The following is a 12497-nucleotide window of genomic DNA, read 5'->3' as shown; positions in this document are numbered from 1 at the left end:
ACAGATCCTGAAGCTGCCACGCTGTTGATGAGCTGTGAAAATGGTGTACGTTGACAATGTCATGAAGCTGAAGTGCATCTTATATTAGTCCACTTCAAGAACAGTACAATTCCATATGACTATAGTAGGGCTGTCAATTCGGTTCGTCCCGAACCGAAAAACCGCCGAATTTCCCCCGATTCGGCGGTTTCAGGTTCGGGACGAACTGAATTCCAAAAAAGGTGGGAAACGGGGGAGCCGAATTCCCCGACTTCGGGGTGTTTTGCAAATAAATTCGGCAAATTCGGGGTTCGGCTCCCCGTGCTCCTTCAGGGGCTTCCCTGAAGCCGGGCAGGGGGCGCTTTAAACAGATCTGCGCCTCCCAGCCAGGGGCTTCCCTGAAGGCGCACGGGGAGCCATTTAAACAGATCTGTGCCTTCCAGCTGGAAAGCGCAGATCTGTTTAAAGAGCCCTGCGCGCGCCTTCATGGAAGCCCCGTGAAGCCCACGGGGGGGGGGGATTTTCCCCCGAACTCTGGATCTCGCGCCGAAGTTCGCGGATCCGAAGCGGGAGAGTTCGGACTTCGGCATGTCCTGAATTTAAACGGGCCGAATTTTGACGAAGCTGAACTTTTCCTAATTTTTTTTTCAACAGCCCTAGACTATAGAAATCACTATGATACTGCGTGGAGAGCCAGCGTGGTGTAGTGGTTAAGAGCTGTGGACTCTAATCTGGAGAACCGGGTTCAATTCCCCACTCCTCCACATGAAGCCTGCTGGGTGACCTTAGGCCAGTCACAGTTCTGTCAGAACTCTCTCAGCCCACAAGGTGGCAGGAATGGCAAACCACCTCCAAACATCTCTTGCCTTGAAAACCCAATGGGGTTGCCATTAGTCAATTGTGACTTGACGGCATTTTCCACCACCACCGTGATACAGCGTAAATTACTGAATTCATCCAAACCCATCATTGGATTGTCTGGTCCTATTTGCTTAAAAAAATCAGACACCCAGAGACTACTTAAATTCATTAGGGTATAACTTTTTAAAAACAACAACAATGACTTCTAAGGAATTAGTGAAATGTGATTAAAAGTAAACTTACTTTCATGCGAGCAAGCTGTATAGCTGAAAATTTCCTCACTCCGTGAATTAATGGAACCAATCTATTGTACAAGGCCTGTAAACAACATACATTAAAAATCATGAGAAAGTGCTAGTGTCCTGTGTTCTGGTTCTGACACTCTTTGGATGAGCAAGGAGAGGCTGAATCCCTGCATTCATCACTTTGGCAATTAAGGAATATATCTAGTTAGCAGAGAGGTTCAGATTTCTATTTCCGTTTTTGCCTTGGCGGATTTAGTTCAAATGCTTTTTAACTTCTCAGTTAGATCTGTACTTATTCCAACTTTCCTCCTTTCTTTCTTCTTTTTATACCCAAACAAACTTCTTTGCTTTTACTTGGCATAGGTGGTTGCTACATGTCTCTGAGCATGCCCTACACATGTCAGGGGTCATGCTGACCAGGCAGGCTCTTGACATGAGTTAGGCCCATTTCTGTTCAAGTGCATCTTTTGGTTTTGTTTCTCTGAGCTGTTCAAGCTGTCCCCACTCCTTTCCTCCCCCCTGCGCTGACCTTGAGTCTCAAGCAGGCAACTTCAACTCAAGCAGGCTTGCTCACTTCCTACTTCCTACCAGGCACCGTTATCTCCTAATTCCCAGGTCTACTTGGTGTTGCACCTGGGATTGCTCTGTGCTTAAAGTTATGCTTTGTAGTTTGGTTTGTCATTAGCAGCTTTGAACCTGTGGATTGCTTATGCTGTACCTGCGGCTCCTGAATAAACGTTTACCTGCTTTAGACCTGCCTGTCTGAGTGAGTGACTTTTTGGGATTGCCGAGGTTGGCTGGAGAACCTCACAACACATCTCTCAGTATTGCTACTTCTTGCTACTTCAGGGAGGCAAGGAAAAGAAGCTTTTCTGTACTCAGTGCTCAAGTACTTTGCTGCCTAGGATGCTGACTAACCCGAAGATGGGCTATGGCACAAGTTATTTTTAAAGAGGAAAAAGCTGGCGTTAGAACAAACCTGCCTCCCCCCAGGTTTTGGAGGTTTCCAGCTCCTTTTACTCAACACCATGACTGAGGGCAAAACCCCTCCATTAGGTCTCCATAGCTTGTATTGCTGGTAGTGCAGCCTGCTTAGAAGTGCCCCAACCCCTTGGCCAAGTGCTGCTTAGCTGGAGTTCATGTTAACCAGACTTGGACAAGAGTGGAAAATACATGACTTGAGTTCATACTTGGAGGATAAATAAGAAGCCTCAGTCCAGATGGACAGTTTTAGTTTTGCCTCCATAACACTACCATGGCAGTGTTCACAGAAAATCCACAATTATAAAAGGTGCCCTTACCTTATCAGACTGAGTGTTTTCATGCAAAATCCTAGCATCGATAGCAGCAGCCAATAAATTATTTGCTGCAGTAATGGCATGAATATCTCCAGTTAAGTGCAGGTTGAACTACAGATGAATGAAAAATGAGAAAGACATTTGTTTAGTACACGCTATTAAAAAAGGACAGACAGGAGAAACCTGTACAAGCACTTACACCTGTGGGACTAATGGCTCAAATGAACAACTTTACAAATCTGGAAGAAATATTATTAAATCATCATCATCAGGTTTGGTGAGATTTAAAATGAGTTAGATGGTCTCAGTTCAATGGATAGAGTACTGATGCATTATGGCAACTTGGAAAAGAAGGATTTTTCAGGACATGAATACCTGTGATTTTATTCACACCGCTGATTTTAGAAGACATTTTTATTTATTATGAAAGTACCAAAGGACAACACAACACTGTGTTGTGACTCCTTCATATCAAATTAGGTGTGAGAATCAACACTCACAATTAGAAGCATGATTCTAAGAAGTAAGCAGCTTGTGATTATCGCTTGAAAATTAATTCAGACAAGAAATTTTCAACAATGAAATAAACATTGAGTTGAAGGCTGAAGAAGCAATGTAATTTGCGAAAAGCGTTACAATTCCGGAAGATGTTTCCCTTCCATCTCCTCGCTCCCGTGGCCCTTGGGAGAATTTTTCTGCCCCTCGGGGCTTTGCCGTGTTCTGGAACTTTCACTCTATCAAGAAGCGTTCTCTCCCATACCACCTCTGTGGAACTCGGAATGTACTTATGCTCAAGGTCTTTTCAGACGATAATTATTAAGTGGTATTCATTGTTCCTAGGTTTCCTAGGATTGTTTTGTACATCTTTGTTTTTGTCATTGTTGTTTTTGTTTGTTCATGCCTTGTCTATTGTAATACACTTCTTGCATATTGTTTATTGAGCAGCGTGCTGGTTTTTACCTTACAGTGCCTCCTGAGCAAGCTACTGCTGGGTGCAACAAGCCAAAAGTGTTAGTTTAGTGAAAATGTGAAAGTGTCACCCCGTGACACTTTCAAATGAGTTCCACGGGGCTACGCCACCCCTTTTGCAGGTGTAACTTGGAGCCTGCAAAAAGGGCCATTCCTGGGAGCGGCTGAAGTCAGCTCCACACACACACGGGAATGCCCCGGGAATGCCCCTTTTGGTGCCAGCATGAGCCTATGGACTGGGGAAATGCTGCTGGAGAGGCTACGGCAGCACCCAAGACTCGAGCTGCCGCGTTGCTCCCCAGAGCCGCTGAGCAGCTTATGCCAGAGCAAAGGACACACCAGCTCCTGAGCTAGTTTGGTCCCCCCCGTTTCAGGATTGCTCTGTTGGAAAGCAAATGCTGGAACGTTTTGTATAATCCAGCAAGGCTCTTTTATGTTTTTGTGAATGTAACATCTTTTCTGGACACCCTTGAGCCAAACTGTCTCAACCATGTCAAAAAGGAAGATATAAGTAATGCAATTATTTAAGCAGCTGTTTAACTTGAATCCCTTAAGTAATTTTTCAGACAAATCCATGCTTGTCTCTGTATATTTTCTCCACTTCAACAGCAAGAAGAACTAGAGTAATTTTTTATGTGGTAAAGAAAAAATTAGCTTACCTCTTCCATTGGTATGACTTGAGCATATCCACCCCCAGCTGCACCACCTACACAACAAAGGAAATGCTTCCATTAAATTGGCATAAACATTCTGCAGGAAAGTATGAACAAACAAAATTCAAGAAAACCAATCAGAGCTGTGGTCTCCATCACCAATATGTGGATTTCCTAGTAGGAGCTATCCAGAAACTAACACTTATTTGCAGTTTAAAAAGCATAAGTGCTCACAATGTTGAATACTGCTGCATTTACAATGAACATTCTGAAAAGCAGCAAATTGTCAACCACCAGTAAGATCACGATGGGTAGCTGTGTTAGTCTGCTTGTAGCAATAAAAAAGAACAAGAATCCAGTAGTGCTGGTAAAATTTCTGGAAGGGTATGAGCTTTCATGAGTCACTTCTTCAGGTATCTGAAGAAGTGAGCTATGACTCACAAAAGCTCATACTGTACCAGAAATTTTGTTAGTCTTTAAGGTGCTACCAGACCCTTGCTCTTTTCTACAACCACTAGTAAGGCAGAGTGGCTAGATTCTGAATCTGGAAGACAATCATCTCCCCCTAATCTGGAAAGCCCTTTATGAAAAGCATTCTCTCTCAATTCTGTATTCATGAACTACTTATATTATAGAAGTCCGTGCTTAAAAATCTAATTTAGTATTGCCTACTCTGACTGGCAGCCTCTCTCAATGCGGTCTCAGGCTTGCAAAGGCCCTTCTTAAAAATTGCTACTTGAGATCCTTTAACTGGAGATATCAGATATTTAACCTGCGGCCTTCTGCATGTAAAGCAGATGCTTTCTCAGTCAGCCATGACCCTCTCCAAAAGAGTATAATGATTAAGCATCATACAAATAGTCAACAGGAAAATAACCATAGCATATTATAAAATAGCAAGTATCAAGTACCTTTAACACCAAAGGTAGGTCCCTGCGAAGGTTGCCTCAGACAGGCAAAAGAATTTACTTTAAGGTGGGCCGTTAGAGCTTGAACCAGACCAATGGTTACAGTGCTTTTCCCTTCTCCAAGAGGAGTTGGTGTAATCCTAAAATATGAAGTTGAAAATAATTCAATATACTTATTGATGTCAGTGTAATGAAGGATATGAAAGCTGCCAAATGAAAAGTGTATAATTAATTTCAATTCATTGATGCTATTGCAAAATAGCTAAATCCACATATATTGTGCTTGTACCAACAACAGCAATGCCTCTTCTGGTTAAACAACTGAGAAGGCAAGGGAAAATATCAGTTGTTTTGGCAAAGTTCTTTGCAATATATACTGAAGCCAGTATAGATTTACATTTAAGACAAAAGCTTCTCCAACCATCTTGAAATCTCATTCTTCAAAACATAGAGGATATATAGTAAACAGTCTTATCTAGTGTTCCATGGGAACCATCTATATACTAATAGCTAAATCAGCTAAATCTGTGAATAACTTTAAAGCAATGACTGGAGATGTGAATGGGCACGAAAGATCTTTTTACAAACCTGAAAAACACCCTAGGTTTGCAGAAAAATGTGCAATCTAAAAACAAACATGCCCCCCAAAACGATAAAAGAAGTGCCAGTAACTTTAACAAACAGATTCCCTCAGTGCTTGTTGCTAGGCAACCAGAGCATTCCAAGGCTTGGTTCTATCAGTAAAAGGCAAGGGAAGGGAAAATGCCCTTTCTAGGCCTATTTTTGGTCTTTGAAGGAGGACTTGTTGGGGCCAGGCTTGGATAGGTTTGCCAGCTCCAGGGTGGGAAATTTCTGGTGATTAAGGGGTGGAGTCTGAGGAGGGCAGCATTTGGGGGGGGGGGGAAGGCCTCAGCTGGATATTATGCCATAGAGTCCACCCTCCAAAGCAGCCATTTTCTCCAGGGTGAAAGATTTCAGTGAGAGGAAGAAATTCAAAGGCCAGCCCTTGCAAATATTCAAGAATGAATTGCAAAAGAGAGAGCAAGAGCTATTTTCATAGCATTTGTGGATGTTTATTTTAACTTCTTTTTGTGACCCTTGTGGCTGTGGCCCCCAGTCCTATGAATCGACCTGCTGACCAGGTTTAGATCAACATCTAAAGTCCGATTCTGTAAAATCCTACCAGGTGGGTAGCAACTAGAAGGCTTTTTTAAATGATGGCACCTCAGCGGTAAAACTTCCTCCCCAGGGAGATTTGCCTGGCTCCCAGTCTCTTGGTTTTAGTCCCCTGGTAATAAAGTTTATTCACCTGGCATTTTTGTTAATGTTTGTGTTTGTAGACAACTGTTGAAGCAGTATTCTTGTGTTTAACCACCCTGCTGAACTGGAATTCTTCTGAATCTACTTTACCCTCATGTTTTGTTAATATACAAGTAGGTGACCCACAAGAAACCCACAGCTTTGGCTTTCCAATTCCCCAGCCCCTCCTCAGGGTTTTTCCTGCCCTAAGCAAGAGCAGGTCTTTCTTCCCTGTCAACCACTCCAAGGTTCAGCACTATATGAAATCCCTGTCCTTCTCCTTGAGAGGAAAAACACTAGAGGGAGGGGGCTGGGGAATCTTAACTCCCCACAGCTGAAGCAAGGGGCTCACCAGAATAATCTACTGCACCGTGATTAGAACAGAGGACTATAACCTGGGAGACAAAAGTTCAAATCCTCCCTCTCCCCTGAAGCACACTGGGTGACCCTGGGCTAGTCGTGCTCTCTCTGTTCCTTGGAAGAAACGGTGGGATAAAAATGTACTGCATAAATAATTTTTTGAGAGAAATGGAGAGGAGGAAGAGAAAAGAAGACTCCCTTCTCTGCATCTTCTTTCTCTTGTTGCAGTGAGGTGCAGAAGAAAGCAAGCCTAATGGCTTCCAGAAAAGAAAAAAAAGTCTATACCTGTATTTTGCCTTGCCAGGATTCCATGGTTAATATGATACACATGCATAGACTTTATTTTTCCCCGTTATAGGGGTGAAGGTCATAATTTGCTGCATACTTCTGCATTTCCCCAGATACACAGAAACATCCCTCCTCATCATGCCCAGCCACCTTGTGTTATTTTTATTATCTGCATAGGGACCAGCCACAACGGTTGATATCAAGGCTGTTTTTAATGATTTTAATGTATTTAATGTTTATTATTTTATTATAAAGGGGGGGAATCAACGGTATACCTGCATACACACCCAGACAAAATTCTCACAAAGTGAAATGGAGAATAACATCTCTATAACCTTCCACAGAACTAGGCAAACCGCTTTCTATTGCAACCTCTTTCAGCTACCATACAACCCCATAGTAACTGCACAAAGCAGTCCAAGGAACATTCAAAGGCAGCAAACCTCTGGATACCAGTGCCAGGAGGCAACATTAGGGCAATGTCTTGGCCTCTGTGCCCTGTTGTTGGCCCACAAGAGTAACTGCTTGGCCACTATGTTAGACAGGATGTCATACTAGATGGACCACTGGTCTAGTCCAGCAGGGTTCTTTTTATGTTTTAATATAACACAAGTGGGAACCCACAACAATTTGTGGGGGGCATCTAATTTGAGAGAATTCCCCCCTCCTCCACTATTTCCTCTTTCCCTCCCTGAAAGCCTCCATAGCCTTTCCCCTTTTCCTGCTTCCTTCTCTCCTTCCCACACAACACAGCCAACCTACTTTTATCTGCCCCGCGTGGCTTCAGCTGCCTTCCTGCAGCCTCTACCTAGGAAAACTAAGGCCTGGCTGTGTGGCACCAGCTGCTAAGCCAGGCCTATTTGCATGACAGGAAACCCTCAAGGACTTGTGGGTTTCCCCTGTATCCCCCCCTACATTACTATTACTATCACTTTTCCTCCTCCTGGCAACCACCATAACCTTTTCCCTTTCCCTGCCTCATTCCCTCCTTCTCAGCCATTCACCAACCTACCTTTATCTACCTCTTATCTTCAGCTAAAATTATTTAACTTCTTCATTTATACCCAACCTTCCTCAACAGTGGGGGCATGGCACCTGACATCATTCTCCTCTAGGGAGCCAGCTCTAGGAAGCCAGCGTAGTGTGGTGGTTAAGAATGGTGGTCTGAAGTGGTGGACTCTGATCTGGAGAACCAGGTCTGATGAGTGGTGGAGGCTAATCCGGTGAACTGGATTTGTTTCCTCACTTCTCCACATGAAGCCAGCTGGGTGACCTTGGGCTAGTCACACTCTCTCAGCCCCACCTACCTCACAGGGTGTCTGTTGTGGGGAGGTGGAGGGAAGGTGATTGTAAGCCAGTTTGATTCTTCCTTAAGTGGTAGAGAAAATCAGCATATTAAAAAACCAACTCTTCTTCTTCTTCTTCTCTAGGGTTGCCAGCTCTGAGTTGGAAAATTCCTGGAGATTTGGGGGCGGGGGTGGAATCTGGATAGGGCAGGGTTTGAGAAGGGGAGGGATTTCAACAGGGCATAATGCCACAGAGTCCCCCTTCCAAAGCAGCCATTTTCTCCAGGGGAACGGATCTCTGTCATCTGGAGATAAGTTGTAATGGGGGACTCAAAATGGCTTATAGCATTCTCCCTTTCTCCTCACAACAACCTGTGAGTTAGGTTAGGCTCAGAATGCATACCTGGCCTAAAGTCACCTAGCAATCTTCCACAGCAGAGTGGGGATTCGAGCATGGTTCTCCCAGATCATAGTCCAACACTCTAACCACTACACCACACTGGTCCTGAGGGAAAAAAACCCCTCAAATCCATATGTAAAATTAAAATATGATTAGCAATTAAGAATCCCCTCAGAAAGATTTCAAAAGTATTCACTTGGGGCACCTCTTTTATCAGCCAGGGGGAAATGGAGCTTAAAAAAACAAAACAAGATTACATTTTCATTCATATCACTCCCACTCAATTTCTAAAGAAAATGCTTGCCAGAATAGGCTCCACTTAACTGTTTAAACCCGCAATACTTCAGTATTTGCAATGAAATAAGTAGTTTACTTAAGGTATGTGACATTAAGGATTACATTTTCATTCCCAGGGACATACAAGCATTCATGCATATGCTAGCCAAATGGGGTAACTCCTATAACATGACCTCCTGAAGACATAAGCTAGAAATCCACCTCTAATTAGAAACATCTTTTCCTCAGCTATGGAAACTAAGGAAAAGATCCAGCTGTTACTCTGTATGTTGCATTCACTTGTAGTGAGGGATACGAGCTGAAATATTTGTTGCAGATTTTGTTGTCTTTAAAAAAAATCTGACACTGTGTCCTACAGTTGCTATAAAGCAACATGCTCTGCCTCCTTCCTGGGGCAGCTGCTCTCAAAGCTGTGGGACACAAGTTCCTGTAGGCATAAAGGCAACAGAACCAGGAAGGTGAACAATGTTGTTCCACTCTCCACCCAGAACAAAGAAAGATGAGGAATTTCAATGACATTATCAGGACTCAAGCCAGAACAGGCTTGAACCTGACGTCTTGGCGAGATCATGGATTCAGCCAGTGATCAACCACTCGCTGAGGACCAAAACAGAAATTATGTTATGGCTGCAGCTCACAATCACCATCTTATAGATAACAGGAGAGCAGAATCTAGCAAAGTATTTATTTTCTGCCCAGGAACTACAATCATCATCTCACATCAGGCCTTCAGAGGTGAAAAGGGCAGCCATGAGGTTCAACACCTTTTCATTGCTGGTCTTCCAATGGGGTTGCCAACCCCAGCTTGGGAAATTCCTACAGATGGAATTGAGGGAAATGTCTGGGGATGGTGGAGTTTGGGGAGGGGAATAAGCTCACTAGGGATGTGCTGCCATAGTGTCAACCATCCAAAGCTGCCATTTTGTCCCAGGGATCTGATCTTTGTAGTCTGGAGATCAGTTATAATTCCGGAGAATTCTGGCCCCCACCTTGAGGTGGGCAGCCCTACCTTTATGAAATGCCTCTCTAATACCATTTTTAAATGATTTTCATGCACAAAATGTGTCCACATGGGTCCATAAGCACTCCCAAGCTCCTAACATGTTCTTGTAGTTGTCATATCCCACACATTGATGCTGGATACCATTACAAAAACACTCTCAAATTACACAAATGAGTTTCCTGGTGATGTGAGTTTTCAAGAAAAACTGGAATTGGAAAGTTTTTCAGAAACCTTTTCAATGCAGTATATAATCTGATTTATCTCTACTGTGCTGAAAGACACAGTTATTACTATTGGATTTTTAGTTTAGAAATAAGGGATGGCACAACAGTTCATCTTTGCTTACTGTGTGTGGGAAAAACACAAGAACCATTACAGATAGATCATAATGGCCTACAGAAACAATAAACAAACTCTGCAACATTATGGAAAATCTTTAATTGTGCCAGGAAACCGGTGATCTTTTGATACAAGACAAATGGAGCGTTATAAAGAAGACAATATAAGGGCATTTTGACTCTAGTGGGATGTGTCAAAGGAAAGCATAAATGTGATAAAGAGTATAAAGAATATTTATAATTATGGCTATTAAGTTGAATTCTTTTCAGTGTTCCTTAGGGTAAAAACACAAGGCTTCATTCCAAAGGAGACCTTTCTAAAAATGTACAAGGGGGCTAAACTTAGCCCTTGGCAGCTACTGTTCTACAGTTCATATTGTCCACGTCCTAAAAATATTCTACATTTCCCCCTCTCTTTCTCTTTTAAACTGAAACCCGGAAGAATACATTCTCTGGGAAAATATTTACGAAGAACGGTATCTCCCACCACGTACTGGAATCACATACTACGTATTTATTATGTTTTTATTGTGCCCTATCCCATGGGTTCAGAAGGGCTTACATAATTTTTTTCAGCATCTGCTTCTGGCCCACAAGCTAATAATTTGCCCTAGATTTTGAAGTGGTGGGATATGATCACTAACAAGAGCATGTTAAGAGCTTGGGGCGCCTCACTGATTGAAAAGCAGGTTGGTGTAGTGGCCCAGAGTGCCTTTAAATCAGTGGCACCAGGTTCACTAACTCTCGCTCTTCTTAGACTCGTGCATCTGTAACGCTGCCCCTGAAGACAGCTGATTCAAAATATGGCAGCCTGATTATTGTCAGGGTGTAGCCAATGGGAACATAGCTTGCCCATCTTAAAACAGCTAAATTGGCCAGTGTAGTTTAGTTTTCAATTCAAGGTGCTGATTATAACCTTTAAAGCTCTTCATGGCCTAGGACTAGAGTTGCCAGCTCCGGGTTGGGAAAAACCTGGTGATTTTGGGGGCGGAGCATGAGGAGGGTGGGGTTTGTGGAGGGGATTCAATGCAACAGAGGCCGATTGCCAAAGCCGCCTGTCGAGGAGCCCGGCCCTGCCTCCGCAAGGCCAGTTCCTCGTTTGTTTGAGGTGGGCAAAAAGGTTCCCAAAACAGCCCACTGCGCTCAAGTGTCTTTCCTGAACTCAGTGCATTCTGCTGCCACCAGTCCTTGTCCAAAGATTAGCTTCCAGGCTAAGGCCAAGGACAGCCCTCGCCAGCTAGTTCCTAAATGAAGTGTAACACTCTCCCTGCAAGGTAGAGGCCCTGCTAGGGGAGAATTAGCACCAGCAAAGGATTGTTTGCACCTGGCAGGTGGTCAGAAACTTACAGGCACTTCAGATTTAGGCTTGGAACCCCAAAGTCAAACGACACAACCAAATAAAGGCTAAAGATTTGTGCTGGTTACAGGAAAGAAAAGGTTTCATAAAGCATTAAGCAAAAAAATAATAAAACAGTTTAGCATAGCTAACTTACACATACAGGTTCCTATGGTTCAAGAGTTTGGCAAAGCTTCTTAAGTTCAAATAAGTTACCAGTTTCCAAAAGTCTTTCAGCATACAAGATTTCCAAAAGTTGTCCAAAGTTTCTTCCAAAGGTCAATCCGACCAGAGTTCCCCCTTTGAGGGCCAAAATCAAACGGGTTTTGATGCCGCAAGCACGGACCGCCAGCCGTACCACAAAGCGTGCATAATTTGGCTCAGAGCTGGTCTGCCTTTATGGTTGTGTTCTCAATGGCCTGAGCTCATAGTGGCCAATCAGAAAACGAACATAATTTGGCGTTAATTGATCGTTTGGTCAGAATGCTGACTTGCTTCAATAATTGACGTATTCAGGTGCTCAAGCCTGCGGTCTTTCGCACAATCGCAATAAGATTGTGGCTGACCGATTGGAATGCCGTAAAAGCGGCCTTCCAAAAGGTCATGGGCTAATGAGTCAATAGAGCCAGAAGAGCAAGGGCAGATCCTGTCTGAGTATGGTATATTCAGAATTCTGCCCTGCATTACCATAGAAGGGTTAGCATTCAATCTAGCCAAGCAAAAAGCTCTACAGAGACGAGGAGTTGTTAGATAATATGTATAGGCAGGCAGACCACGTGGAGGGGGTATTCCGAAGAACTGGGATGAACAGACGCGACGAGCACGAAAAGTAGTGCTGTTATAATCGAGCTCTTTAATGCGCTTTTTAATTTTGGCAAAAGCTTCAGTTTTCCCAAGATCTGATAACATATCCTGCGAGAAGCCCAACAACGCCAGTTTCTCATCTAAGATTTTTTGCCATGAGGATTTAAAAGGGT

At 43.5% G+C, this 12497-nt stretch overlaps 1 protein-coding gene across 1 annotated transcript in view; it reads right to left on the bottom strand.

The window, feature by feature from the left end:
* MTHFD1L (methylenetetrahydrofolate dehydrogenase (NADP+ dependent) 1 like) overlaps positions 1 to 12497 on the bottom strand; it is a 188239-nt gene that overhangs the window by 135794 nt on the left and 39948 nt on the right. Inside the window, exons 8-11 of the mRNA XM_056853654.1 lie at positions 4917 to 5053; positions 4012 to 4058; positions 2387 to 2494; positions 1084 to 1158 (exon numbers count right to left, since the gene is read on the bottom strand). Coding sequence (XP_056709632.1) covers positions 1084 to 1158; positions 2387 to 2494; positions 4012 to 4058; positions 4917 to 5053 — 367 coding nt within the window. The remainder of the gene's footprint in view (positions 1 to 1083; positions 1159 to 2386; positions 2495 to 4011; positions 4059 to 4916; positions 5054 to 12497) is intronic.

Source organism: Euleptes europaea, chromosome 7 (genome assembly GCF_029931775.1).
Source record: "Euleptes europaea isolate rEulEur1 chromosome 7, rEulEur1.hap1, whole genome shotgun sequence".
In the NCBI taxonomy this organism is placed as follows: Eukaryota; Metazoa; Chordata; class Lepidosauria; order Squamata; family Sphaerodactylidae; genus Euleptes; species Euleptes europaea.
The sequence above is the reverse complement of the archived record's forward strand: the minus strand, read 5'-3'. Positions and strand labels throughout refer to the sequence as shown.